Below are 27747 nucleotides of genomic sequence, written 5' to 3' on the forward strand. Positions count from 1 at the left end.
GGACCTGACACCCAGTTGGTGGGTTTGTTTAGTAATTATTCTTGTCCTGGTTTGGGCTTCTCTCTGAGGCTCAGGTTAGAGTGAAGACACTGATTTCTAGAACCAGTCAAGCATTAGTTCAAATCTCCATTCCTCCACGGGTAAAATGTGTAGCCTCGGGCAAATCACTTCCCCTCTCTGTGCCTCAGTTTCTTCATCTGTAAAGTAAGGATAATAGTACCTCCCTGAAAGGGCTGAGGAGAAGATTAGAGGAGTGTTTAGCCTCCCTGATGGCTCTGAGGGTAAAGCGTCTGCCTGCAATGCAGGAGACCCAGGTTTGATCCCCGGGTTGGGAAGATCCCCTGGAGAAGGAAATGGCAACCCACTCTGGTATTCTTGCCTGGAAAATCCCACGGACAGAGAAGCCTGGTTGGCTAAGGTCCATTGGGTCGCAAAGAGTTAGACACAGCTGAGCAACTTCACTTGAGAGGATTAAAGGCATGGATCCAGGACCATGCTTAGGAAACACTAAACAAGGCAGGGGACACTAAGCAGTAGCCATTTTTGTAGCTGAGCAGACCTGGGTGTGAGTCCTGCCACCAGCACTAACCGCTGCGTGACTTTGGGTGGATGCCTTGACCTCTCTGAGGGTCTAACTTCTGTCCGGAAATGGGGTTGATAAGAGTCCCTGCATCCAAGGATGGTGGTGAGCATCCTGTCAGCGGGGTTTTGTGAGTGAAACTGCTTAAAACCCAGCCCTGAGCCCTGGCAAACAGCAGGCGGTGGAGATGTAAGGGAAGCCCGGAGTGGCAGCGGCGCCCCGCTGTCCTACTCGAGGCAGCCCGGGGCCCTTCCCCTGCCGCCCCGCCCCAGCTGTGACGCCCACACCCCTGCCTGTCTGAGGGGCAGGAAGGAAGTGAGGAGGGCAGCCGGCAGCTTCCCCTTTTCTGCCCCTGCTCCAGGCTCCTAGTTCCTTCCCCGTCAGTGCCTCGGAGGAGGGGAGGCAACATCATGGCCCCCCGCGCGGCCGCCATCCGCCAGACCTGCTGCTGCTTCAATGTGCGCATTGCTACCACCGCCCTGGCCATCTACCATGTGGTGAGTGTGCTGGAGGCCCGGGCCCTGTGTGTGTGTGAGACGGAGGGAGAGAGCCCCACCCCCCATCTACTGAACCCCCTTGAATGGGAGGATCGTGGCTCACCACCTCTTCGGAGAACCCCGGTCTGTCCTTTCCATGCTCTGGGCCTTGGGGTCCCTCTCTGTCCGAAGTGCCTGCCGGGGGTGAGGTTTGGGGGCGGGTGGAGCTCTGCAGCAGTGGCAGGAGTGGAAGGAGGGGGTCCTTGTTCTAAGCGAATATAGCTCCCATTCTCTCTGAGGCTCAGTTTCTGCCTCTGTGAAATGGGACCTTCAGCTCCATAAGCTCATTCAGGAGCAAACAGCTCCAGATGTGAAAGTGCTTTAGAAACCCGGAATCTCAGGAGGAACGTGAGCCAGGAGTGTTGTCAGGAAATGGGGTCAGGTCACAGGCACAGCTGTGCCGACTCTCCCTGGGGCCTGGGCCACTGGAAGGGATGGGAAGCGGGAATCTCCCTTTTGTGCTTCCAGAGGGGACAGAGGGGCCTGAGTCCTCTTGGTTTGGCTTGCATATGAGCAGGGTGACTGGCCTGGACCTGGAGACTTGGGCCAGTTGAGGAGGAACGGGCCCCTGGTACCCCTTTGGAGGCTGGTGCGCACAGCTGGATGTTGAGTCTTGTCTCTTATAAACTCAGAGTGACTGATTCTGGGCAAGTCATAGCCCCCGGGGGCCAGAGGCTCCCCCTCTGTCTAAGTGGCTGAAGGTTGGGGTTCTCTTTTTGGGCCCTGTCCAGACCCATCCCCCCAGCCCACAGCTCTGAGACACACGCAGCTCACCAGACCCAGCTCACCCTCCCTCCCAGGGTGACTCAGGGCCTGTGGTTAACAGTTCTTTTATGAGCCTGGAAGGGCTTCCTTAAAATTAGCCTGAATCCGGCAATGCTGTGGTGGGCTGCTATAAACTGTTCAGACCTGGTTGCATCTGCTTCCTGTTGCAGGCAGAGCCGGCAGGGCTGTGGCCAGAGCCCAACCTTCAGAGCGCTGGTGCCGCTCAGGGTTCAGCACAGTCTCTGGATCTGGACTCTGGTGTGCCAGTCCTGGCCTCATCACTTCCTACTTGTGCAGCCTTGGGCCACTTACTTAACCTCTATGAATGTCTGTTCCGTCTAAAAAAAAAATGAGCTTGAGAATAATAATACCTCTCTAATGGGGTTGTTGCGAGGATCAAGGGTATAAATATCTACGAGGCACGTAGTGGGAACTATTACCTGACAGGTTCAGTTCAGTTCAGTCGCTCAGTCATGTCCGACTCTTTGCGACCCCATGATTCGCAGCACGCCAGGCCTCCCTGTCCATCTCCAACTCCCGGAGTTCACTCAGACTCATGTCCATCGAGTCGGTGATGCCATCCAGCCATCTCATCCTCTGTCGTCCCCTTCTCCTCCTGCCCCCAATCCCTCCCAGCATCAGAGTCTTTTCCAATGAGTCAACTCTTCACATGAGGTGGCCAAAGTACTGGAGCTTCAGCTTTAACATCATTCCTTCCAAAGAAATCCCAGGGCTGATCTCCTTCAGAATGGACTGGTTGGATCTCCTTGCAGTCCAAGGGACTCTCAAGAGTCTTCTCCAACACCACAGTTCAAACGCATCAATTCGTAGTTGAAGTTATTATTAGCAGGGCCTCAGACACAGAGCCTGAGGCTGGCACACCCATAAGTCAAGTGGTCAGATCCCCAGAACACTGGTTTTGGGCGGAGCTCAGAGGTTGCTCCGTCAGGCTCCTGCCAATGTGAGAGTGATTCTGAGAGAAGTGAAAGGCTCTTGACTGTCCCCAGACCAAGTCCTTAGGGCCTCTTCAAGCTCTGAGATTATATCATGTTCTTGGAAACACAGTGTCCTAAGAAGGGATGTCCCCGTGGGAAGCAGGCCACTGGGTCTCTACCCTTGCTCTGCCGCTAACCAGCCATGCAACCTTGGACAGGCTGCTTGATTGGGGCTCAGTTTTTCCTTTACAAGATGATGGATGAGGGGTGTGGACTGGCTCAATTGCCATGCGTCCAGGGCCAGGAAGCTCCTGTAAGTGAGCACCCTGGGGCACGCGGCCCTTGCTGTGACCTGGGAAGACTGTTCTGCGTCTGTTCCGGCAGCTGCTCTCCGTTTCCGCCGATTGTTGCTATGTGGGCCCCAGCAGCCGCTCTTGTGGCACTTGGAGAAACAGGAAACACGGGCTTTTATGTCACAACTTCTGCTGTCTCCATGTTAGTGACTGATTTGAGGAAAAAAAAGAAATCCCTGGGCAGGCCGAGTCAAATCTACTTGCAGGCTGCAGGGCCCAGAGTCTGCCTCGCAAACCCCTGACTTTGTGACTTGAGGTTTCCTTCTGCTCATGCCATCCGAGATCCTCACCTGTACACAGTGATATGACATCAGCCTCTGCCCACAGAGCTGGAGAATGTGTGCGCGGGTGATCAGGAAGCCTTCTTGGAGGAGTGCCACTGGCAGACGTGTAGTTTGGTTATGGGGAGGGTGGATCTGGGATGGATAAGTGTGCAAAGCTGTGGAGGCTGAGGACTGTGGCTTGTGCTTGGGACCCTACACAGACCAGCTGGAGGCTTTAGGTTGGGGAGTAGGAGGTGGGAGGGGGTTGGATTGATAAGCTAGAGGTTGGGCCTTCACAACAGGGCACTATTGATATTTGGGGCTGGTGCATTCTTTGTTGTGGAGAGTGAAGAGTATACTGTCAGATGTTTAGCAGCATCCCCTGGCCTTTATTTACAAGATACTAATAACTCCCCACCAGCTGTGATGACCCAAAATATCTCCAGACACTCTGAATGTACCCTGGGCGTGAAATCACACCCAGCTGAGAACCACCATCTTTCATGTGGGTCATGGGGAGCCATGGGATGTCCTAGAGCAGAAGGCAGGAGAACGGAAGAAAAGTCTGGAAGCTGGCTCGGGCAGTCTTCTCTGGGCTGGGATGCTTGATTGACTCCAGTGGGGGATGGTCCTCCTGCCGTCTCTGTGAGAGGTTTTGCTCCTTCCCAGAAAGGGCAGGGCTTTCTCTGTGGCCTGGCAGTCACGTAGCAGGTGTACTGTCAGGGGTCTGAACATCTGGATAGAAAAGTAGAAGCTGCCCTCCAGATGTATTGATCACCTAGACTGGTGTCATCTGGAGCCATTCGTGGGTGACAGCCCTGCACACGGAGAGCTATTCGTGGACTGGGCCCCTCTAGGGAGGGTTAAATCGGGCTCTTGGCATCCTGAGACAGTGCCACCGTTTATTGAGTCATCGGGGCGTTATTACTGCAGGACCTCCACGTCCAACGGCCGGAGGACCTTCTTCCCCACTTCCCTGGGTTTGTGCAGAGGATTCCCTGGGTCACAAATGATTTTTGACCCAAAGTGGCACCCCTAGAGGAGTCAGAGAACTTTCGTAAATTGGTCTCTTTGGTTCTGGTTTATCTGGCAGCCCAAAGCATGTCTGTCTCAAGTTAATGGCAGGAGATAAGGACCCCAGAAGACACTTTTGCCCAGAAATATCTCCCTCCCAAGGTGCCTGGAGTTCCATTAGAAATTCACTGTCTGATAAAAAGCTTCCACCCACGGTGATTGCAGCCCCGTAGGGAGAGGATTCACCGAAACAAGCCCAGGAGGAAATGAGGCTGGTGCTGGCCTTGGCTTGTCTCTGGGTTACAGGTTGTGAAAGCTCTGTTTGTTGTTGTTGTTTTTTTTTTCCTACTTTTCTGTATTCTCAGTATTTGCTACAATGAGCATGTATTACATTTTAAAAATAAATATTTTATTTTAGAACAGTTTTGGATTTATAGGAGAACTGTGAACAGAGTTCCTGTATACCCGCTTTCTGGGTTCCCTGATTGACAGCATCTTACATGACGCATTTGTCACAGTTGATGAGTCAGTACTGATATACTATTATTAGCCGCCAGCCAATACTTTACTCAGATTTCTTCAGCTTTCCCCTAAGATCCTTTTTCTCTTCCAGGATCCCACGTTGTATATAGTCACCACACCTGCTTAGGTTTCCCTTGGCTGTGATCGTTTTCCAGGTTTTCCTCATTTTTGATGACCTTGACAGTTTTGAGAAATATTAGTCACGCATTTTGTCAGATATTCATCACATGGGACTTGTCTGGTGGTTTTCTCCTGGTTAGACTTGGACAACGTGTTTTGGGAAGGAGATCGCAGAGGTGAAGTGCCCTTCTCCACACTGCACATTGAGGGTATATGCTTGCACGTGTCTTACCACTGTTGATGTTGACCTTGGTCACCTGGCTGAGGTCCTGTCTGTTGTGTTTCTCCACTGTAAAGAGACTGCTTTTCCACAAGTATTCTGTTTGACTTACAGGTCTGCTGGCAGCAGGCTCCATGTCTGAGGCACTGCTAATGAAGCACTCAATCTCTATTACTTGAAGGACCCTCTTGTCAATGTGGATCCGCTCTCAACATGTCTTTTTTTTCCATGCCCTGCCCCAGGCCAGCACACGCGCCTGACTCTTTCATGGCCTCTGTCCTCTAGGGGTTCCAACCTACCAAGGAAAATTTGTGATAATGGTGCTGAAGGATAACAGTGCTGGCTCAGATGGGGGCACAGACGAGCTGCCTTAGCTCAGCCCTGGTGTAGAAGCTATGGGTTTCTCTGGTTGCTCAGTGGTAAAAAAATTCTGCCTGCAAGGCAGGAGACACAGGAGACATGAGTTCGATCCCTGAGTCACACAAGAGACATGGGTTCAATCCCTGAGTCAGGAAAATCCCCCAGAGGAGGAAATGGCAACCCACTCCAGTATTCTTGCCTGGAAAATCCTTTGGATAGAAGAGCCTGGCGGGCTACAGTCCATGGAGTTGGAGTAAGAGTTGGACTCCACTGAGCACGCACTAGGTGGAGGCTGGGGATTCAGGAAAGGCTTTTGGGAGGAGGCCTGAGTGCTAAGCAAGAGCAGGACTTTGCTTGAGAACGTAGAGGAAAAAAAGGGCATGCTGGCCGAGGGGGCAGCAGGTGAAGCTTTGGAAGTACTGAGAAGCTCATGGAGCTGGGATGGAGGGAGCGATGTTTATGAGGTGTGGTAGGGGAGGTTGCTGAGGTCAGCAGGGGTAAGAATGAAACAAATCTCCGGCTTCTTTCATGGATCTCTGCTTGCCCTAGTTCTCTCATTTCGTAGAGGAGTGAACAGGCTCCAGAGGGTCCCTGACTTGCTCCAGGTCACACAGGGATGTGGGGGAGGGGCTTGCTCCAGACCTCGGCTACCAGCACACAGGTGTGTGGGATGAGCCCACGGGTGCACAGATGAACTCCTTACCTGGTCCATGGCCCGGGGGTGGTCCGTCTGTCTGAGAGGCCCTTCTCTCACCCAGCGTTCGTTTCTTCTTCATGGTCCTGCTCATGGGAAGCTTCCTCCTCCAGGAAGCCCTCCTGTTTGTCCTCCTGAGAACTGCAGTGCCTCCTCTCTCTCTGCTCCACTTTGGGGCCTGAAAAGATTGTGGACTTGTCTCCTCCACTCACTGACAATGTGACTGAGCAGGCAGTTGCCTTTGCTGTCTGGGCCTCAGCTTCCTATCTGTTAAATGGGTCCCTGTCTCAAGGGTGATGGTTTTGAAATATTGAGCTGATGTGGCCCTACAAGAGACGGGGGCTGGCAGGCAAGAGCCCAGTGTGGGCTGTGGGATGTGACCAGAGGCCACTCCCCTTTCTAGAGCTCATCTGTTTAGAGTCTAAAAATAGGTCCTAACTGTTAGGTCCATCTGTTAGAACCTCTGCCTTCACGCCCAGTGGCCCCATGCGGGGCAGAAAGAACTTGCTCTGTATGCTGCCTGAATGGTGGGGGAGGCCAGCGGGGGTAGGGTGGGAATCATGGCCCCTCTCCAGAGCCATGGCCAAAGCGCCCTGGTGGGAACTCAGTTGTGCTCCCCATCTCCACGGTGTGCACCCTGCCTTCTAGCTTATAAAATGTCAGAGGCCTTCAAGGGGCCCCCTGGACCAACTGGGGCCAGTGTGGGGTGGCAGACAGGGCCTTCTGGGGAGCAAAGTTAGTTGGGCTCTTCTTGCTACCCCAGGCCTGGTGGGCTGAGTGATGGTGGCCAGTCATCTGTGTGAGGTGGGCCTGGAGGGCCAGACCCCAGACTGAGCCTCGTCCCATCCCCACTTCCTGGTTCTCAAGCCCAAGGAAAGAGAAAGAAAGAGCTTCTGGGAATGGAAGGTGGTGAATGGTGGTTCCATCCATTGAGGGTCACCTTGGCTGGAGGGACCCACTGTTGTCAGAGAGCCATACCAGCCCCGGGGAGGGTTCTCCCTGGTATAGGGGCTGGGGCCTCACTCAGACCTGGCCCTATGGCTGGAGGGCAGGGCCTGGGTGGGCCAAGGTTCTCGGTCAGCACCCTAGTCCAGAGCCCCGCCGCACCCCCCCAACCGGAAGGGAGGCTTTTATTTTGAGCCCAGGGCAGTGGCTCAGAACCAGGACTTCTATCTGAGGCCTGCATTGGCCTCCCAGGGGACCCCACACCACCGGGGGCACAGAGCCTTTAATGAGGCAGGAAGCTGAGCAGGGAGCTTGCACAGCGGAGGTGCTGGCTCCCCGCCTTGCAGACCTCAGCCCTGCTGCAGGCCCAGTGGGTCCCTCTCCTTCTCCGAGCTTCAGTTTTCTCCCTCGTCAACTGGGGGCCAATAACCATGACCGGCATCGTCAGAGACTCAAAGGGGACCAAGTGGGAGACCCAGCGAGTGCCCCACAAATGGGAGCTACCTCTGGGGAAGAAATTTGACAAAGGAGGAAATTGAGGCTTGCACAGGCCAAGCGACTTTGCAGCCTGGGGTAGATCCAGAACAAGAGCCCAAGAGTCCTGCTCGAGGCCCAGGCTTCGCTGCTACTGCTCCAGACCGTGGCGGGCGAAGGGCAGGCTTCTTGGTAGCCATGGAGTTGGATTCAACAGTAGTATCCGGGGAGCATTGTTCTTAGAAACACAGAGCCCATGTGCAAAGATGCAATCTCTATTTCACCTGTAAAAGGAGAAGGAATTGATCTCTCCTAAATGCTCCAGTCATAGTAACACCTATTATCACAGTGGGGGCGTTTGCCCTGAAGGTAAATAAGGAATTGATGCTTTGTGGGAATAGTTTGGGGGTGTTCAGACAGTGAAGGGGGATGGGAGCGTGGACTCAGCTTGGAGGTTCATTCTGAGCCCCCAAATGGGTGCCCATAAAGGATGCCCACCCCCCATCCTCCAAGAACAGCAGAGACCCCCTGGGATTCACCGGGTCAGAAAGCTCACCTTCAGTGCCTCTTCCTTCAGGGGAAGGCTTGCCCTCCTGTCTTCTTTCACAGGGGCAGGTCTGAAAGGTCAAAGGGCAGAGGGCAGAGGACAGGCCTTGCTGGGCCTTCACACTTGAAGCACAGGCAAGGGACGGGGCTCAGAGGTTGATACACTGGTTTTCCCGGACGTGGGCCCAGAGCGAGCTGCTCCCATGCTGGCACTTTCCACTTTCCCCTGCGGGATAATGAACCATGGGGCGTGCAATCCCAACCATGTTCTCTGCCAGCTCCCGACCTGTGCGTGAGCTGTTCCTTTTTTCCCTGGAGTGTTCTTTCTCCCTTTTCTGCCAACCTCGCAGTCACATCCCTGGAAAACCACATGTCCCCTTAGCATCTTCTGCATCCCTCCACCAGCCCAGCCACCCAGCAGCTGCTGCCATTTTCTGGGGGCCTCCTGTGTGCCGGGCATGTGCTGAGCCCAAGTCGCAGTTCCCCAAGAGAAGCTTCTTGCAGTTTCCTAAACACACCTCATCCTTTTCTGCTTTTGCTGTTCCCTCTGCCTGGAAGACCCTTCCCACTGCCCTTTGGGGGAAATCTTTAGTTCTCACCACCTCTCAGAAGCCTTCCTGGAGCCCCGACTCCTAGACCCTGAGTTCTCAGCGTTTCCCCCTATCTCAGGGTGGCTCCCACCTCCCCCTGTGGGGGTCCTGGGGGTCCTGTGGTCTGGCCTGGAGGCCTGAAGGCCAGGGTTGGCCCTGCCTGATTCATCTTCATCATCCCCAGGGCCTGACATGGAGTAAGTGAAAGTGAAAGTGAAGTTGCTCAGTCGTGTCCGACTCTTTGCCACCCCATGGACTGTGGCCTATCAGGTTGCTCCAACCATGGGGTTCTCCAGGCAAGAATACTGGAGTGAGTTGCTGTTTCCTTCTCCAGGAGATCTTCCCAACCCAGGGATTGAACCCCGGTCTCCCGCACTGTAGGCAGACATTTTACCGTCTGAGCCACCAATAGAGGGAACTGACATGGAGTAGGTGGCTGCCAATCTCAATTGTATTTTACTTTTGCAAACCTTTTATTGATGCATAATTTCTATAAGTGCATGTCTTGATGACCTTTTTCAGGGAGCAACATCCAGGTAACCTCCACACTGAGAAACAGGACGGGACCAGCCCCCAAGGGCCTCTGGTGGGGCTCGTCACTATGCGGCCCTCATTGACTTCTTTCAACCCTTGTAGTTCTAGAAGCACCTGGGGATGAGTTTACACATCACGGGCGCTTCTTTTCTCTCAACACTGTGTTTGTGACCTTTTTCTGCATGACTGTGTGTATCCACTTTGTTTCCCCCTTGCTGTTTACTATTTCACTGCATCAATATATCAGAGTATGTTTGCCTCTTGTAGGGAGGGGGAAGACACTGGGGCTGTTTCCAGCGTGGGGCCCTTACAATGGGCACGGGGACCTGTGGCTTGGTGTCCGCCCTAGGCACAGTCACTTGATCTTTCTGAAGATCAAGTCTTTGGTAGCAGACGTCTGTCAACCTCATCTGCTCTGCACAGCAGCCCTGCTAGTGGGTGGGGCCTTCTCTGTGTTTTACAGACGAGGAAACCAGGAAACCGGGCGCAGAGGAGTCGAGGGGCCAGGTGGGGCGAAGGAGGGGCAGTTAATAGGAGGAGGGGGCAGGGATGGGAGGGAGGCTGGTGCACCTGGGCTCCCAGGGAAGTGAGGGGGCCTGGATGGGGCAGCTGCTGAGCTGTGGTTCTGGGAAGGCGCACTGTGATGGTATCTAGGCCAGCTGGGGAGGTGTCTGGGGAGATAGCGCTGGCAGAGGTGGGAGGGGGAATGGCCCCCACCCAGTTGCCCCTGATAAGCTGTGACAGGAAGTGTGGGGTGGGGTTGGGGGAGGGAAGCTTCCTCCCGACGATGATGCATCTGGTTCTTTTCTCCCATCCTCTGGCCAGACAGCCCCAGGGGATCCCCCCCTCCCACCCCCAGGGAAAACAGGGTGGGTGGGTGAGGTGGAGGGGAGTGAGCTTCAGGGAGGGGCGATGACGATGATGATGATGGGAAGGAGAAAGATAACAATAATGACAGCCTGAACATGCAGGAGTCCATGAGCTCCTTGGCCCCCAGAGACGGAGGACCCGGGGTCAGGTTGGAGCAGCCCTGGAAGGCTGGAAGAACTGTGCGCTTGGGACCGGTTTCCCATTGTGCGAACCGCTTCATCTCTGTTGGCGAGGGCGGAGGACAAGCCGGGGCCTGACTCCTTGTGCAACCTGGGCTGAGGCACCCACAGGCCCCGTTCTCCTCGGCTGGAAGCGGGTCAGCAGTTCTGACCTCACAGACCTGTGAGGAGGAGTCAGTGGAGTTAACAGACAGGAAATGGCCCAGGCACCGGCTGTCACATAGCAGATGCTCACTGAGTGTTAGATCGCTCTGTCAGTTTTACCCCCGGCAGCTCAGAGGATAGGTCTCTGCCTGCACGCTTGTGAAAGGGTGGGTCCTAAGCCCCCTCAGGAGGTCTGAGAAGCGGGACTCCCATTCTTGACTGGGAAATGGTGCTTGATACCCAGAGTCAGGGGATCTGGTGTCATCAGCACCATCGCCGTGATCTTCGTCACCACCATCATCACATCATGCTGTCAGGAGTGCCGTGGACATCAGCAGCAACAGCATGGCCTGACAGTCTTTGCAGTTATTAATTACAATTCCCAGCAGGCCTGTGGCTCCCTCCATCACCACCAGCCTGCCACCTCCACCGTCGCCTCTATCATCACTGCCCATAGGATCATAAGCCAGCCGCAGGGCAGCCAGTCCCCGCCTCCCAGCTCCCGCACCATTGTCAAGCCCACCCGACCCCGTGTCTACTCCACTCAGCTGCGGCATCACCGCCGTTATGGCCCCGGCCATGTTCAGTGGTGCTCCCATACCCCTGCCCTCCTGGCCGCCTCCTCTCCTCCTACAACGGTAGGTTAAGGGAGTTAGAGAAGGCGAGGTTCGGAAAAAGAAGGAGACGGGCACTGTACGGAAACAGATCACCTTTAATGAGGCGAGAAGGGGCAGCAGTCAGATTAGCGAGCTGCTGCACTTACCCAAGAAAAGAGTTAAGTATATATGGCATGTATGTGGAAAGCTACTGTCTTAACGGGGCCTGTTCTTCTCCAGGGTTGTTCAGAGTAGTTCTCTCTTAAACGGCGATGGGCCAGAGGCTGGGACTGGCTGGGAGCTGGGGGTAATCAACCTTAATGTCCATTTTTTTTCTTCCTGAGAGAGAGTTCTTTGTTTTGCATAGAATGTTGGGGAGGACCTGGAGGGGAGTTTTAACTCCAGGCTGTTTTGAGCTGTGTACCTTTCCTTCAGCTGCCCTTTTATTTTAGCTCAGACTGTTGGTTTGCTCCTCAAAACCGCCAGGAAAACAAGCAGAAATTCTCCTGGCCTCCTGGCCACTTCCCCCATCACACGGCTTAGGGAAGTTGTGTGTTTGTTTTTGAGAAAGAAGAGCTGGGGTGGGGATGAAAGTGGGAACTGAAACCAGGGAGAAGGCGAGGGAAGAGGTGAGAAAGAGGAATGGAGAGCGAAGGCGGCAGTGGGCGGCTGAGCGTGGTCAGAACTCACGCGGCCACAGAGCCCGCGCCTGAGTGCGGTGTCTGGAGGACTCAAGCTGATTCTGACTCTGCAGTCTGTTTACTGTGTGGCCTTGGGCTGGCCACTGCATCTCCTTGGGCTCCACGTGCCCATGGGTGACATCCCCTCTCTCAGGGAAGAGTCATTCCTGTCCCCGAGTTTCCCTGGATCTGTCCTGCCGCGCTCCAGATCTCTTCCGGGAATGCTTTTCTCTCCTCTGCTGGAAAACTACTTCTTCAAAGCCATGATCAAGCTTTTTCCTGTTTGTGAAACCTTCCCGGGGCCTTCCAGACAGCTACGATCAGTCCCTTGTCAGGGACTCTCAGCCTCCTGCATGTCCCATGATGTGGCTCTGAACACTTTGGTCACCTGTTGGGTTCCCCTGGGGACTGTGGCACCTGCAGGCCAGGGTCAGTGACTTTTCCAGACAGGGCTGGGAGGTGGTGGGTGCTCAGAGAGTGTTTACTGGATGAACAAACAAGGGAGCAGGTGTATGCCTGCCCAACAGTGTGTACTGATGGGCACTTGCTGTATGCCAGGCTCAGGGCTGGAGGGCCATTTGACCGATAGCAGCCCTGCCAGGCCGGTCCAGTTATTATCCCATTTCCCAGAGGAGGGGACTGAGGATCAGAGAGGTTAGGAGCTTGCTCAAGGGCACAGAGCCGGGGTTGGGGCAGGGTCACTTGAGTCCAGCACCCTGGCTCTTAACTGTGACTGACCAAAGATGCTGCGAGGGGAGAACAGGTGGGCAAGTGAATGCCGTGTGCCCGGGCACTGCGGGAGGAGAGAAGCCCCATTCCTGTCCCAGAAGGGCATGAATCACGGCCCAGGCGGGCGCTCAGACTCAGGGAGAGGACAGCTCTGCTCTGGTGGGAGGAGGGAGATCAGGGGAAAGGGAGGGCCAGGTGGCCTGGGTAGTCTGGACTCTTGGGGTTTCCTGGCCTCTCCCAGCTTATGCAATAGGTAAGTCAGGTACTTTCTGGAACTACAAACAGCTCTTGGTTGGGGACTTGGGTGGAGCAGTGAGGACTTTCTGATGAGTGGGGTACGTTCCGGGGTGGGAGACGCTGGGCAGCCTGGGTGTGACATGCCATGGTTGGCAGGACTTCAGTCATTCCCGTGAGAATGGGGGTGACTCTCTTCATTGACTGGAGGGGATAAACTGTGATCAGGGAGGAGCCAGGACTTGGCCAGGGTTATCTAGCCGTCAGACAGTGGGAGAGGCCTCTTCTACCCCAGCTGTTGTCCCTTGAGCTGTGGGTGTGGGGTCAGTGGCCTGGGGAGGGTGGGTGGATGGTTGGTGAGACCAGGGCTGGGCCCCAAGTCAACCACTCAGCCTGGAGTGGAGCCTGGACTCTGGGAGCCCAGGCAACAGGGTTCATATACCAGCCAGGCCACGTGACTCAGGGCATGTGAATTTTCCTCTCGGAGTCTCCATTCCTCATCTCTAACACGGGGAAGATGTTGGCTTTCTTGCAGGGTTTTGGGAGATGGTGGTGCAAGCCTGTGGATACAGGTCTGAGCACAGAGTAGGTGCTCAGGGAATGTCAGTTCCTCTCCACTTCATCTCCTACAGAACTGAGGTACCTATCTTCCTCCTGGATCAGGGACTGGTGTCTTCCATTGATGGTCAGAGGCCAGCCGAGGGTCTGAGTCAGACTGAGGTTGCTCTGGGGTTGGTTCCTGCCTCTGTGCGCCTCCAGGTTCTTATCTGGCAAATGGGGACAGGGTTATCACTCTCCTACAGGATGGTCGGGTGAGAAGGTGAAACTGGGTAAAGGAGGAGCTTGGTTTTAAGCACAGGTGGTTTTTTACAAAAGTGGAAATGCTTCTAGTGTCTGCTGCTGCTTCTAGCACAAGCTGTGGGAGGTGGAGGAGGCGGCAGAGGGAAGGGGAGGAGGGGCCCTGCTGGCTCTGCTGGGCTCTCGCATGGGAGCGGAGGAGGGCAGACCTCAGGCAGAGCCAGGAGGTGGGGAGATGCTGGGAGGACACTGGACAGGGGAAGAGAATCAGATTCAGTGCCCATTGCCCTGGGGTCCTGCAAATGATCAGCTGATAGGCCTTGGACAAGTTACCGGACCTCTTTGAGCCCCACTTTTCCCATTTGTGAAATGGAGGTGGGAGTATTACGACTAGTCCCTTTGCTGGATTTGGGAGGATCACAGGGATGGTGTGAGTGGTGAACCAGGCGTGGAATCAGGCTGCATAAATGTCTCCCCTCTTCGCTCTCCTTCCTGGGGTCCCAGGATATTCAAGAGGGGGTGGTTGAAGAGGGGTAGTTAGGACGCTAGTGGCAGGATTGCTGACGTGGCAGCAGGGCTGTGGGAGAGTGTTAGGGCCAGAATTGAGAATCTCGGGAATGGTTTGTGGGTTGGCACCGGTTTCCAAAGTGGGGTGATACCCAAGGTAACTGCTGGGGCCTCAGAATGACAATATTAAAATTTCTAAAATTTTCAATCATGTTCTTTATTCATTTCTGGGTATGTTGTGTGTAGGTTTTATGATGTTCACTCTAAACCAGGACGGCAGCACATGGGTATAATCTGGAAATCAAGCAACAGAGAATAGTGTGTGCAAAGGGTTTTATTGACACGGGTACATGGTCAGAATATCTGAGCCCTCTGGAGTCAGGAAAAGCAAGGCCCCGAGTTGACTTGGGATTGGGGTGTGTGGGAAGGCATCAGGACAGCCCTGGGACACTGGGACTCCAGGCTCCTCTTTGTCCCCAACTTGCTGTGTGTCCTTGGTCCAGCCACCTAACCTCTCTGAGCTTAGAAAATGAGCAGAGGGAGTTTACAAAAGAAGTGGACAGACTCTTTCTAGCAGCTAGATGTCGAGACTGTCTGATTCTGAGTTTCGTCCTAGACTCAGACAATCCTGGACTCTTGGGACTTCAAAGGGCTTCCTGTTATCACGGCTGACAGATACTCATGCGTTTCTAAGCCCGGCTGTGGCGAGTCATCTGTGCTCTGCTTGCACATTCCAGGGAACCCCAGAGCTTACCATCTTTCAGGGTGCTCTGTTCTGTCCTCAACTGAGCCATCACTTGCCTCCCTTTCTCTTTCCCTCGTTACAGGGGAAACTGGGGTAAGAGGGGCTGGAACTCCAGTCTTCAGGAGGTGAGGAAGCAGCCTTTCTCTCTCCGAGCTGCTTCCTGTGGGTATCAGCCACAGCCCCCACCACATCTGCCTTCTGCTGTGAGGTGCTTTCCACCCTTCTGGTGAAACAAAGCCTTTTTCACCAGGTAAAGGGGGCCCATGTCAACTCACACCAGCCAAAAGCAGCTTATACTTGCTGAGCACCCACTGCAGAGCTTGAAGCTCAGTGCTTTGCAAATACAGTCCAGTTTACTTCCCATTAAATCCAGTGCTTGCCAGTTTCCAGGTGAGGGAGTTCGGAGAGGTAAAGTGACTTGCTCAAGGTCACATAATGACCTGGATTTGTATCCATCTCTGCCTGACTCTGGAGCCCAGCTTCTCAGCAGTCTTCTTTGCTGTCCCTTTCTGGCCCCCTGAACAGGATGTAATATGGCAGGAAGACAAATTGAAACCTATGTCTGAGCTAAAAAAAAAAAAAAACCCATCACAAGTCAGCCGGGGGGAAACAGATGGTGAGTGTCTAGCTGTTTGTCAGCTGAGCATCAGTTACTAGTGCAGGGCCGCCTAGAAAGCCCATGCAAACTCAGGCCATATTAATAGAGGTAGGCCATCCACTGCAAGGGAGGAGACAGTCTTTTTCACAGTGTGGTCAGATGGCACTGGAGAAGTGTGTGTGTATGATGGGGAGAAAGCTTGCTGTAAGGACATGAACTCAATGAAGATTAAGTTTGCTGTGGTTGGAAGCATTCAAGTAGAGGCTGCATGGTACAGGATCCCTGCCTTAGAAGATGGAGGGCAGGGATAAGGTGACCTCTAAGGGCCTTTGAAACAGCAGCTTTGTGGCTGAACCACACCTCTTGCCAGGACCACAGCAAAACTCATGTCCATCAGGTTTGCCCCTTCTCTGTCATTCTTAGCAAGGGTCCCCTGAGGAAATAGGGTTTATCCGTTCATCCATCCATCCATCTGTTCATTCATCTATAGCAGCTAGAACAGTGAGCGAGAGAGACACAGTCCTTTCCTCAGTTCAGTTCAGTCGCTCAGTCATGTCCAACTCTGTGTCCCCATGGATTGCAGCACGCCAGGCCTCCCTGTCCATCACCAACTCCCAGAGCTGACTCAAACTCATGTCCATTGAGGCGGTGATGCCATCCAACCATCTCATCCTCTGTTATCCCCTTTTCCTCCTGCCTTCAATTTTTCCCAGCATCAGCATCTTTTCCAATGAGTCAGCTCTTCCCATCAGGTGGCCAAAGTATTGGAGTTTCAGCTTCAGCATCAGTCCTTCCAATGAATACTCAGTACTGATTTCCTTTAGGATGGACTGGTTGGATCTCCTTTCTGTCCAGGGGACTCTCAAGAGTCTTCTCCAACACCACAGTTCAAAAGCATCAATTCTTTGGTGCTCAGCTTTCTTCACAGTCCAACTCTCACATCCATACATGACCATTGGAAAAACCATAGCTTTGACTAAATGGACTTTTGTTGGCAAAGTAATGTCTCTGCTTTTTAATATGCTGTCTAGACTGGTCATAACTTTTTTTCCAAGGAGCAAGCGTCTTTTATAATCCAGAGAGAATAATAACAACAACAATAATAGCACAGACTGTGCTTATTATTTGTCAGGTACTTTAAATGAATCATGCCATCTGGCCCCACTACAACCTTATGAGATGAATATTAGTATTATCTCCATTTGCATATGAGGGTTGAAAAGCCAGGAGGACTGGGATTCATAGATCAGAGACTCCCAGGTCTGAGTTGATGAGCCCAAGAACTTGAATTTCTGTCATGCTCAGATGCTGTGACTAAGATCCCGTGATGTCCAGAGCCTGTCATTATAAAAGAGGGTACATGGCAGGGGCCCAGTCCCTGGTGAGAGCCCTCCATTTCCCCCACTTCCTCAAGCCTGACCTTCAGTAGCCACAGTTACCGCTTTGCTAAGAACTGGGTGTGGTTCTAAGCGCTGTCCTGTGATGTTCTCCTTTACTCCCCGCATTAGCCTCCTTAGGTAGCTATCAGGATTATCCTTATTTTACAGATGGGGAAACCGAGGCACAGAGAGGTCAAATCATTTGCCCAAGCTCACACAGCTAGGAAGGAGAAGGAGGGTTAAGAGCTTGAGCTGTCTCTCTGTCTAGGCCACACTGTATCCAGGATGCCCCACTGCCCGGCATTCCACCTCCTCCAGGACCTCTCCTTACAGGCCCTGACTGCACACTGTTGGGGTGGAAGCGGTTGGTGGTGGGACTGTGGGGACCCCGGCTCACTGATGCTCTGTTCTGCCCCCAGATCATGAGTGTGTTGCTGTTCATTGAGCACTCAGTGGAGGTGGCCCACGGCAAGTCCTCCTGCAAGTTCTCGAAGACGGGCTACCTCAGGATTGGTAGGTCCAGGGGAAGCCAAAGGGTGGGGAGGGGCGCCGGCCAGGGGTAGGGCAGCTGGAGTTGAGGCCTTGCCACTCGTCCTTTCTGACGTCTGCAAGTGGAGAAATTCCCACGTGTCTGTACGAAGTCTCCCGGTGTGAGAGCAAACAGGAGGGTGCTAGGTGGCTCAGACAGTAAAGAATCTGCCTATGGTGCGGGAGACCCGAGTTCGATCCCTGGCTCAGGAAGATCCCCTGGAGAAAGGGAATGGCAACCCACCCCAGTATTCTTGCCTGGAGAATCCCATGGACAGAGGAGACTGGTGGGCTACAGTCCATGGGGTTGCAAAGAGTCAGCCATGACTGAGTGACTGACCCACTTTGCAATCCTAACCAGCCTTTCTAGGCTGGACCAGTGGCAGTGGCAGCAGGACTCTCCCCTGCTTAGCCCAGACAGGCGCCCATCACTCTGCTCCTCACCGTGGGCTCCAGCCCCCTCTCTGGTCTCACCTGTCATCTCTTTCTGCTCCCACCACACTACCCTCCCCCTGCTGCACCCACCACACTGAGCTGGGCCCTTGTCTCGGGGTCCCTGCCTGGCCTCCTGGCTCACGGGCCACCTCCTTAGAGGCCTCCCCAGGGCCCTGACACCCTGCTCCCTTTCTTCCACTGTCTTTGTTACCTGAAATGTTCTGTTTGCAACTTGGTAGCCTCTCAAGACTGAGAACAGCAGGAGGGCGGGGCCTGGGCTTTCTTGCTTACTGGCATAGTGCCCACACCAGAGGTTCCCAGAGTGTGGCCCTTGGAACCCGGAATGCCTCCCTAAGGGGCACTTCTGGGCCCCTCACCTCTCTCTTTGCCTTTCAGCTGAACTGGTCTCCAGCTTCCTGCTTATCACCATGCTCTTCATCATCAGCTTGAGCCTGCTGGTTGGCGTGGTCAAGGTGAGGGCCTGATTGGGGAGGGGCAGGGGAGTTGGGACCTGGGGGGTGGGCATGGAACCCTCGCTGCCCTCCTGCCCTCTCCTATTCACACCAGCTACGTCAGCAGCCCTGGATGCTGAGAGGTGGGAGGCAGGTATTTGGTGGAGATCCAACTTGCACCCTGAGATCTTCAAACTTAGCTTTTGGAAGCCTCCCGCCTTTTTCCACGCCAGACCCCTTGGGCTGGAGGCCCCGGTTTCCTATGAACATCTGTCCTCCACAGGCAGGGGTGTGCTCAGCCAGCTGTGGCCACCACTCATCACTGACACTTAGGCTGAACTAGCTGCCAAACCACATCCTTTTGAATTGCAGATGGTGGCAAGGAATTTGGTAGAGAGAAAAGGAAGGGGCATTTTGAGGCCTAGGTAGAGGGGAGGAAAGCAGTGGATTCTGTAATCAGTGAGAGGAGCCCAAGCAGAGGGGAGGGTGCAGCTGCGTCTAGCTCAGTGCCACCCAGCTAGCGGATGAGAGAGACGGGCTGTGGCTCAACCTCCTGCAAAGAGGAACCTGTCTGTCCCTTGGCACCCCCAGGAGTGGGCAGGAAGCCAGGGCCCAGGTCACACAGTCATTGGAGTGGGCCCCGGAAAGAGAATCCTTCCTGGGCAGACAGTGGGCCGGGCATCCCAGGGCCAGCAGGGTGGGGTGGTGATTTGGTGCTGGTTTGGAACGTCTCCACCTTGCTCCAAACATCACTGTTCACTCCCTAGCTAAGATCACTCTCTCAGAAGCCCTGCATCCCAGGGAGGGTTTTTGCCTTGGTTCCTGGTGGTTCCTGGGGGGTTGTGCAGAGACACAAATGGTCCAGCTAAGAAAATGGATCCGATCGTCCCTGAAGCCTCTGAGCTTTAGCCTGGGCTGATTCGGCTGCCTCCTGAGCAATTTTGGATAACCACATGAGAAACCACGAAACCACCTTTTCTCTGATTTTGTCCCTAGCTGTGGGTTCCTATGAATTAATACTCGTCACAGTGGTCACTTGCTTTCAGTTGAAGGAGAGGGATGTCAGCCTCAACCTCCCAGGCCCTCTCACTGTGACTGAACATCCTGGGAGGCACGCTACCCAGAGGTCAGATCCATTGTTAAAACAGCACAAGCTTTCTTTTTCCCACCTTCAGGCCTTAGCTCCTGCCAGCCCTGCTGCCTCCAATGACCACCCCTTCCCTCCCTGCTTCTTTCCAGCTCTAGTCCCAGTGACTCCACTTCTAGGAAGTCTTCTCAGATTCCTTTTCATCTGTCAAATGGACACAAAGTCTTTCCTTCTTGGGTTCTTAAGAGCGAGTTGAGGCAGACCTGGGTCCTAGAACCCCAAGCACTTGTCTCTGTAGATGAGGACCGCTCCTGGTGTTCCTGCTGTCTCCCAGGACACCGAGACTGCTTACCCTCAGGGCCTGGGTCTTGCCTTCTCCCCATGTCTAGACCCTCGCTCAGAGGAAGGCATGTGGATCCCCATGGGGTGACCTCAGCCGAGCTGCACAGATGATTTAAGAGAGCATCAGGTTCTCAGGGAGGGAAGGGAGCTTCAGGCCATGGGGTGCCGGAGACCCTCAGGCTGCACAAGACAGCTTGTGCAAGGGACCCCAACCATGCTGGGCTTGCCTTTCAGAACCGGGAGAAGTACCTGCTGCCCTTCCTGTCTCTGCAAATCATGGACTTCCTCCTGTGCCTGCTCACCCTGCTGGGCTCTTACATCGAACTGCCTGCCTACCTCAAGTTCGCCTCCCGGAGCAGCAGGCGGGTGGTGAGTATGTCCTGTGTCCCTGTCCCGTGCCTCCCAACCTCTAGCAGGGGAGACAGAGAAGCTTAGGCTGGTGAGGGTGGGAGCCCACAAGGCCCCTTTCTAATTGGTGAGATTGAGCAAGTCCCTGAGCCCCTTCAAATCACCCTGCATTTCTTCCTGTAAAATGTGTCTGAGATCATGTCTCAGCCATACGTCGAAGTATTAATTGGGGAATGCGTGCACAGGGCGCGCATCGTGTGGTAAGCATGGAACAAAGGTGAATTTACACCATAGGAAAGGGAATGCCCCATTTCTGCCCCGAGCTCCTGCTTTGTCCCTCAACCACATTGAAGAAAGCAAGGGAAAGATGGTGAGCATCTTTGGTGGGGATGCCCATGACACTTGGTGCCAATCACTGAGTACTCAGCTTTGCAGAGTTGCTTTCACACTTCTCCTGACTATGGCCTTTGAGGAGACTGACAAGCTAGACTGCAGATGACCCTGGGCTGGGAGTCAGGACACCCTGGTTCTTGTCCTGGGTTCATTACCCATGGTGGCAATGTCTGAGGAACGAGCTTCCGTGTCTTTCTGGGCACCATGGACCAGAGAGGTGTTGATGTTTCTGGCTGGCAGTCTCTCAAACTGAGGGTCCACTGTGTGCCCCATGGTACCCAGGCTGTTGGGTTGGGGCTGACTTGCTGGTCTGTCTTCTTCCCCCAAAGAGCCCCTCCAAGGTCCCACTGATGACCCTGCAGCTGCTGGACTTCTGCCTGAGCATCCTGACCCTCTGCAGCTCCTACATGGAGGTGCCCACCTATCTCAACTTCAAGTCCATGAACCACATGGTGAGTCTGAGCTGAGGGCTCGCTGCCGTCACTGATGGTGTGGCCTTGAGCAAGTTGCTTCCCCTCTCTGTGCCTCAGTGCTTAGGCTGGGTTCTCTGAAAGTGGAGCTGGGTGGGGAGATTGTTGTGCGAATGATTTCCTGAAGGAGAGTTCTCAGGAAGAAATCTGAAAGGAGCCAGGGAAGCAGGTTAGACAAAAGGAAGAAGTCAGGCAGATATTGGCTTTAGGAATAGCCCTGCGGGATCCCAGAGGGCACCCTGCAGTGTGAACTGCTGTGCAGAGATGGTGAGAGTTTCTCATTTCTCTCTAACAAATGATCTGCAAACCTAGTGACTTAAAATAATAAGCAACTGATATCTGAGTAGTTTCTGAGGATCATGAATTTGGGAGTGGCTTAGCTGGGTTGTTCAGATTCAGGGTCTCTCTTGAGGTTGCCTCCAGGGCATGTGACTGTGGCCGCCGAAGGCTTTTCTAAATCTGGAGGATGCCCTCCCAGGCTGGCTTACTGGCATGGCTGTGGGCTCTTTGCCTTGGTTTCCGACTACGTGAGCCTTTGAGACGGCTGCTTGAGCATCCTCATGTCGTGGCTGCCAGCTTGCCCCCAGTGAGCAGCCAAGTGAGAGCAAGGAGGAAACAGCCATGGGGTCTCCCAGGTCACACTTACCTCTGGCACATCCTATTGTCTGTGAGAAGTGAGTCTCTAAGTCTAGCTCACACTCGAGGGCGGAGTGTCAAAGGATGTGTGCACATATTTGCATATTTGCACAATTTGCATATTGTCCCCCCAGAGCAGGACCTTCCATCAACCAGTCCTGCTGTAAGCTGCCCCTAGGGGAGGGGACATGTCCCCCAGGTGTTTCAGGATTAGGTAGATCTGTCAGCCAAGACAACCCTCCGGAGAAGGACATGATGGGGACAACGGGGGGTACCAGCCAGATAAGGGTCATCTGGATGAGCATCAGCTGCATTTGCCTCTCTGGGTTTGCTCCCCTGCCAGACAGGGCTAGCACCGGCCTCCCAGGGTCCTTGCAAGGGTCATCTGAGATAATGTGTTCCTATGTGTGTGGAGAGCTGGCTTTTATTCCTGTTAGAGCTCCTTAGGGCAGAGGCACTGAAATGGCTCCCAAATCTGTTACAGAATTACCTCCCCAGCCAGGACGGTATGACTCATAACCAGTTCATCAAGGTGATGATCATCTTCTCCATTGCCTTCATCACTGTCCTCATCCTGAAGGTGAGTGGTCCCCGCCCCATGGCTCAGGAAGGGGTGATGGGTTTGTGCTGCTCCAGGGCCTCCTGTTAGGAGGCAGGGAAGTGTGTCTGCCACGTCTGCCTTCCCTGCTGTGGGCTCCAAACTCCAGCGCTCCCCACACCAGCTCCTCTGACCCCACATGGGATCCTCAGGGACCCCCAGTTTAGAGCAAGTGGGCTGTGAAGACCCAGCTGTGTTTGTCAGGGACTTAGTGTGTGACTCAGAGAAACCCTGATCTAGCAGAAAGAGGAGCTATTCTGTCTGGAATTAGATTCAGAAAGACCTGGATTTGAATCCCAGCTTTCCCCTCTGTAGCTATACGGTTGGTTTTCAAGTCAGTTCTCTCTGGGTCTTGGATCTCACCTGTGAAAGGTGCACCCTGTGTCTTGCATTGCTCATGTCAACAGTTTTATGTGATTCAGGCACCAAAATGTAGACAGGTCCTGAGGTCATATTATTAGAGGTTTGGTGATGAGAAAGACTTTTAATTTCATGACTGCAGCCATGAAATTAAAAGACGCTTACTCCTTGGAAGAAAAGTTATGACCAACCTAGAAAGCATATTCAAAAGCAGAGACATAACTTTGCCAACTAAGGTCTGTCTAGTCAAGGCTATGGTTTTTCCTGTGGTCATGTATGGATGTGAGAGTTGGACTGTGAAGAAAGCTGAGCGCCGAAGAATTGATGCTTTTGAACTGTGGTGTTGGAGAAGACTCTTGAGAGTCCCTTGGACTGCAAGGAGATCCAACCAGTCCATTCTGAAGGAGATCAGCCCTGGAATTTCTTTGGAAGGAATGATGCTAAAGCTGAAACTCCAGTACTTTGGCCACCTCATGCGAAGAGTTGACTCACTGGAAAAGACTCTGATGCTGGGAGGGGTTGGGGGCAGGAGGAGAAGGGGATGACAGAGGATGAGATGGCTGGATGGCATCACGGACTCGATGGACGTGAGTCCGAGTGAACTCCGGGAGTTGGAGATGGACAGGGAGGCCTGGCGTGCTGCAATTCATGTCGCAAAGAATCGGACACGACTGAGCGACTGAACTGAACTGATGAGAAAGAGGAAGGAGATTGGTTTTATTTTTCTCAGGAGCAGTCAGGCCCGGAGGACAGAGTTCCAGTTCTTAAGAGATATGGTGACAGACAGGAGTGTGTTAATTGTACCAATCTCTAAAAACATATTGATTGATACATCTCTGGTCAGTGACGGGGTTCCCTGGTGGCTCAATGGTAAAGAACGTGCCTGCAATGGTCAGTAACATTTGAGTAACGAAAGATATATTAATACGTCTCTGGTCAATAATGTGTTAATAGCAGCACAACAGGAAGGTGAAGGGGCAAGGAAACTCTGCCGTCTTAGGGAGTCAGTGAAACCAGGGCAGTTCAGCTTGAGAAAGAAATGACTCAAGGGGGATGTGATCACTGTCTCCAAGTACCCGAAGGACTCTCATGGGGATTCTAGAGGCCACAGAGGGGACCTGTGGCCGGAAGCCACAGGGAGGCTGATGTCGATTCAAGAGAAGGAAGGGCTTTTAAAAGCGTTCTTTTCTGATTGTGAAAGTAACATATGATCGCTGTAGAAATTTAGAAACTACCGATGAACAGAGAGAAGATGATCAGCCCACAACCCACCGCCTCTGAGAGTAGCACCTCGGAGATCTGGGTGCATTTCTGCCCCCCCGTTTTTTTATGGGTGGTGTTACCAGACATCACTGCCTCCTTTCATCTGAGGCCCTGAGCAGTCTCTGCTCTCACTTAATGCCAAACTGGAAACAGCTTCACTCCTTTTAACCCTTCCTCAAAGGACTGAGCTATCACAAGTGCATTAGTCATGCTCAGTGAGAATATTTCTGAAGGCTGGCGGGGACCCAAGTAGGGGTTCACATCATACACGCTGCTAGAGAAAAACTGTCCAAACAGAACTCCATCCCCTCAGCCCTCTCCTATTATTTTCATCCAGTGGGAGTGGGGGGTCTGTTCTCTGTTAATACGGAGACGTATTAACACATCTTAGGTCTGCCCAACTCTGCCTCAGTGACCACCCTCCACCTGCTTGCTTTGCCCTGGCCCTTCATACTTCATTTTTTCATGGCTCATCTTATTTATTTCTTCTCCCTCCAAGTCTCCATCATAGGACTCCATGAGGCAGTGGGCATCCCAGACACCAGGACCCGCTCTTCTTCCTTAGAAGGCAGTTTAGGGGCAGAGAGAGCCTTACTGGCTCTTGTTCCTTGAATGCACCCTGGGGACTTCACTCCCTACCCTGGAAAACGTCTCCCCAATTCTTACATCAATTGCTAAGAGAAAACTATTGCTCATGTCATCTGACAGATATATACATCTGTACATATAATTTTTATGCGTCGATAAACATAAAACACTACTGTGTACAGTTTGGTAATTTGCTTTAAAAAAATCAACATATCATAAGCGATTTTGTAGAAAACTTTTTGGCTGTTAGCTTTGTCTCAAGAGGGGTGGTGCCACCTTAGGAGGTGGTGAGTTTCCTGTCCCCGGGGTGAAGAATCAGGATCTGCAGAAGTGTTGCCAGAGTGGCTGGAGGGTAGCTCAGAAGCCTCCAGAAACCTCCTCCCTGTGCTGAGTCTGTGGGGCAGTGAAGAGGGAAGCACCTTGGATAGCTGAGACTGGCAGGTGAGGCCCCCTCCAGCCAGAAGAGGCGTCTGAGCAGCAGCAGTTGAATATGGCTTTGGGGATGAACTGGGGCTCCACAGGAAGCACCTAGCGTCTGTCCCAGGCCTGCTGGGGTGGTGAGAAGGGGATCACGGAGCGCAGCCTGACCTGGGCCTTTTTTCCAGGTCTACATGTTCAAGTGTGTGTGGGGGTGCTACAGACTGATGAAGTGCACGAGCTCGGCTGAGGAGAGGAGTGGCTCCAAGAGGCTACAGAAGGTGAGCCTGCTGGGCAGCCAGGCCCCAGGTCTGCCACCCACTGTATCACTGAGGGCAGGTCTCTCTGCCTTGCTTGGTCTCAGTCTCTCCACTGGTAAGACGAGAGCTGGACCATAAGAAGTGCGCAGACCCCTTTCCACTCGCATTGTCTAGGATTCAATTCATTCATTCACGCACTAAACATTTTCTGCCTCTTCCTCTTTCTTGGCCTCACATCCAACCCTTGGGATGTAGAGAAAATTAAGATGCCACCCTGTCCTGGAGGAGAGCATAGTCCAGAGTGAACCTAGACGTGGAGATTCAGTGATAACTTGCAGAGAAGCACAGGGGCAATGGGAGCACAGAGGAGGCACCTAGCCTCATCTGGGGTTTCAGGGAAGGCTTCCTGGAGGAGGTGGCATTTGACCAAATCTTAGACTGTCAGTTGGTACAACTTAGCTGAGAAAGGGGAAGGGATCTTCCAGGAAGAAGGGCGAAGTGCACTAAGAAGCAGCTGATTGGAGAAATGATGCAAAATTGCAGCTGGTTTAAGTTATTGGAGGCTCACTTTCCTCATCTGTAAAATGGGGATTGTATTGGTTAAGACTTTTTTTGGGTTGCTTGTGTCAGAAACCCAACTCAATCTTACTTATGTTAAAAAAAAATAGGGAATTTATTAGCTTATAGAACTTGAAAGTCCAGTGTAGGTCTGGTTCAGGTACAGCTGAGACCTGATGTCCAGTGATGATTTCATTTTTAGACATCCCTATCTGCATGGTGACAAAATAGCTGCCAATAGCCCTAGACTGACATCCCACCCTCTAAGTAACCCTGACAAAAAGAAAGACATTCCAGGAGCATGTCTGGTTGGGCCAGCCTGGGTTACAAGCCTATCCCCAAACCAATGATGGATCGCCAGGGAGGATGAAATTCTACTTTGAGTGACCACTGCAGGTCTCATGTCTACTCCCTTAGGTCAGAAGGATGATCAGTTCTGAAAGCACATGGACTGAGAATATTTTCCCAGGGAAAACGGTGGACTGTTCTCAGAACAAGGGGGCTAGATGCTGAACAGGCAGAAACAAGTCTGTCTGCACCTGTCTTGTTCGTGTAATGCCTAGCACACAGTTAGTACCCAAAGCATGCTAGTCGTCATCCTCATCATCATTTTCATCATCTTGTCAGAGGTGGGGGTTGGAGCCCCTTGACCCTGGGGTGGGATTGTGGTCCCAACTGGTCAATTCTCAGGCCTCGTCTCTCTGTCTCTCCCAGGTGGTCCTGCCATCTTATGAGGAAGCCGTGTCTCTGCCATACAAGGTTCCGGAGGGGGGCCCAGCACCACCCCCGTACTCAGAGGTGTGAGGCTCTCCAGGCCCCAGCCCTGGTGCTGGGAGGGGCGGAGCTGCCTCGCAATCCGCTTCTTTGCTTTGGTGGCCCCCGTGGCCTGGGTGAACCACCTGGCTGACTTCAGGACTGTCCGCTTGCGTCCCCCTCGCTGGCCTGCTTTTCCTGCGGGGCCTGGGAGATGCTCACAATGGGTCAACCCTTTCAGGCTGGATGATTCCTTGGGTCTCGAAAATTCAGTCCAACAGCCCTTGGCTTCTTTCGATCAGCTCTGGCATTGGTCTACACGATTGCTCTTTCTAAAGTCAGTGAGTTTGGTTGTGTAACGCCTCAACTTGACCAGTTTTACTAAGGGGCTGACGAATCAAAAACAAGCTTGTCAGTTAGTGAAAATAATGTGGTCAAACAACAAATTCCATTGCACTGATTTGTAAATAGTTGTCAATTCACAGAGCAGTTCAGTCAAGTAGTCATCAGTTGGTCCTCCCCACCAAATACGTATGTCCAACTTCTTCCAATAGTTGCTTAAACAATGATTAAGTCAGCCAACCCTCAGTTAATTTAGCGATGACATTCAATAATAAAAAAACCCCTCAAATTAGCCCCCAAACCACTCGGTTCAATCTAGTCCAATAACCCAACTGCCTGCTGTGGTCAATTCAGTCCTTGTGAGTCCTGAATAATTGTTCATTCAAATGAAAATGCAGTCAGGCATTTGCCAAAATGGGAAGTAGCAGTTGTTTTAATCATCAAACAGCCCCTACAGACACACAATAGGTTTGCTAAAGAGTTGTCATCCTCAACAACGAGTCACTCACGGCCAGTGTGGTCACATAGCCATGGGTCCTGGGAAACGGGTGTCCTCAGCTGCGATCATCTCTAGGAACGCACTATCAGCCCATCCTGCAGCCTGTCCACCGCCAGTTAGCTGTAGGCCACCCAGCTCTGCCTGACACTTGGGTCAAGCAGAAATTCAGCCCTGAAATCAGGCAAATGCATTTGTTGGACTAAATCCACAGGTTAGTTCAGTCAAAACAGGCAAACCCTTTGTGGGCACAGACCCAGCCCTGGGGGCTTATGTTGGTGGGGCCATAGGGAAGGCTTTGGTACCAGTACCACCTCTTCTGTCTGCCCCTGGGGGCCAGGATTTCTGAGGGCACAGATCCAAAGGTGGAGAGAAGGCCACAGAAGCAGGTTCTCTGGGGTCTGTAAGGGGGGTGCAGAGGGAGAGGGCTGTGCAAGGGGCTCCCCACCAACACCCCTTGTGCCACTGCTTTGTGTGATGGGGAAGAAGTTTTAATAAAGCAGCAACACGC

General features: G+C 53.1%; 1 protein-coding gene across 1 annotated transcript; it reads left to right on the forward strand.

Moving 5' to 3' along the window:
• Nucleotides 1–930: 930 nt before the first annotated feature.
• Nucleotides 931–27747, forward strand: LAPTM5 (lysosomal protein transmembrane 5). The gene is made up of 8 exons (XM_052663737.1): nt 931–1077; nt 17330–17423; nt 18270–18346; nt 19989–20123; nt 20825–20947; nt 22086–22181; nt 25016–25108; nt 26360–27747. Exons 1-8 carry the CDS (start codon nt 991–993, stop codon nt 26447–26449), a joined length of 795 nt encoding a protein of 264 aa, XP_052519697.1. The 5' UTR covers nt 931–990; the 3' UTR covers nt 26450–27747.

Source organism: Budorcas taxicolor, chromosome 2 (genome assembly GCF_023091745.1).
Source record: "Budorcas taxicolor isolate Tak-1 chromosome 2, Takin1.1, whole genome shotgun sequence".
Lineage (NCBI taxonomy): Eukaryota > Metazoa > Chordata > Mammalia > Artiodactyla > Bovidae > Budorcas > Budorcas taxicolor.

Coding starts and splice junctions, on each gene's coding strand:
- LAPTM5 (XM_052663737.1), top strand. CDS start 991: ATGGCCCCCCGCGCGGCCGCCATCCGCCAGACCTGCTGCTGCTTCAAT. Junction 1,078..17,329: donor CCCTGGCCATCTACCATGTG/GTGAGTGTGCTG, acceptor TTCTGCCCCCAG/ATCATGAGTGTGTTGCTGTT. Junction 25,109..26,359: donor GCTCCAAGAGGCTACAGAAG/GTGAGCCTGCTG, acceptor TGTCTCTCCCAG/GTGGTCCTGCCATCTTATGA.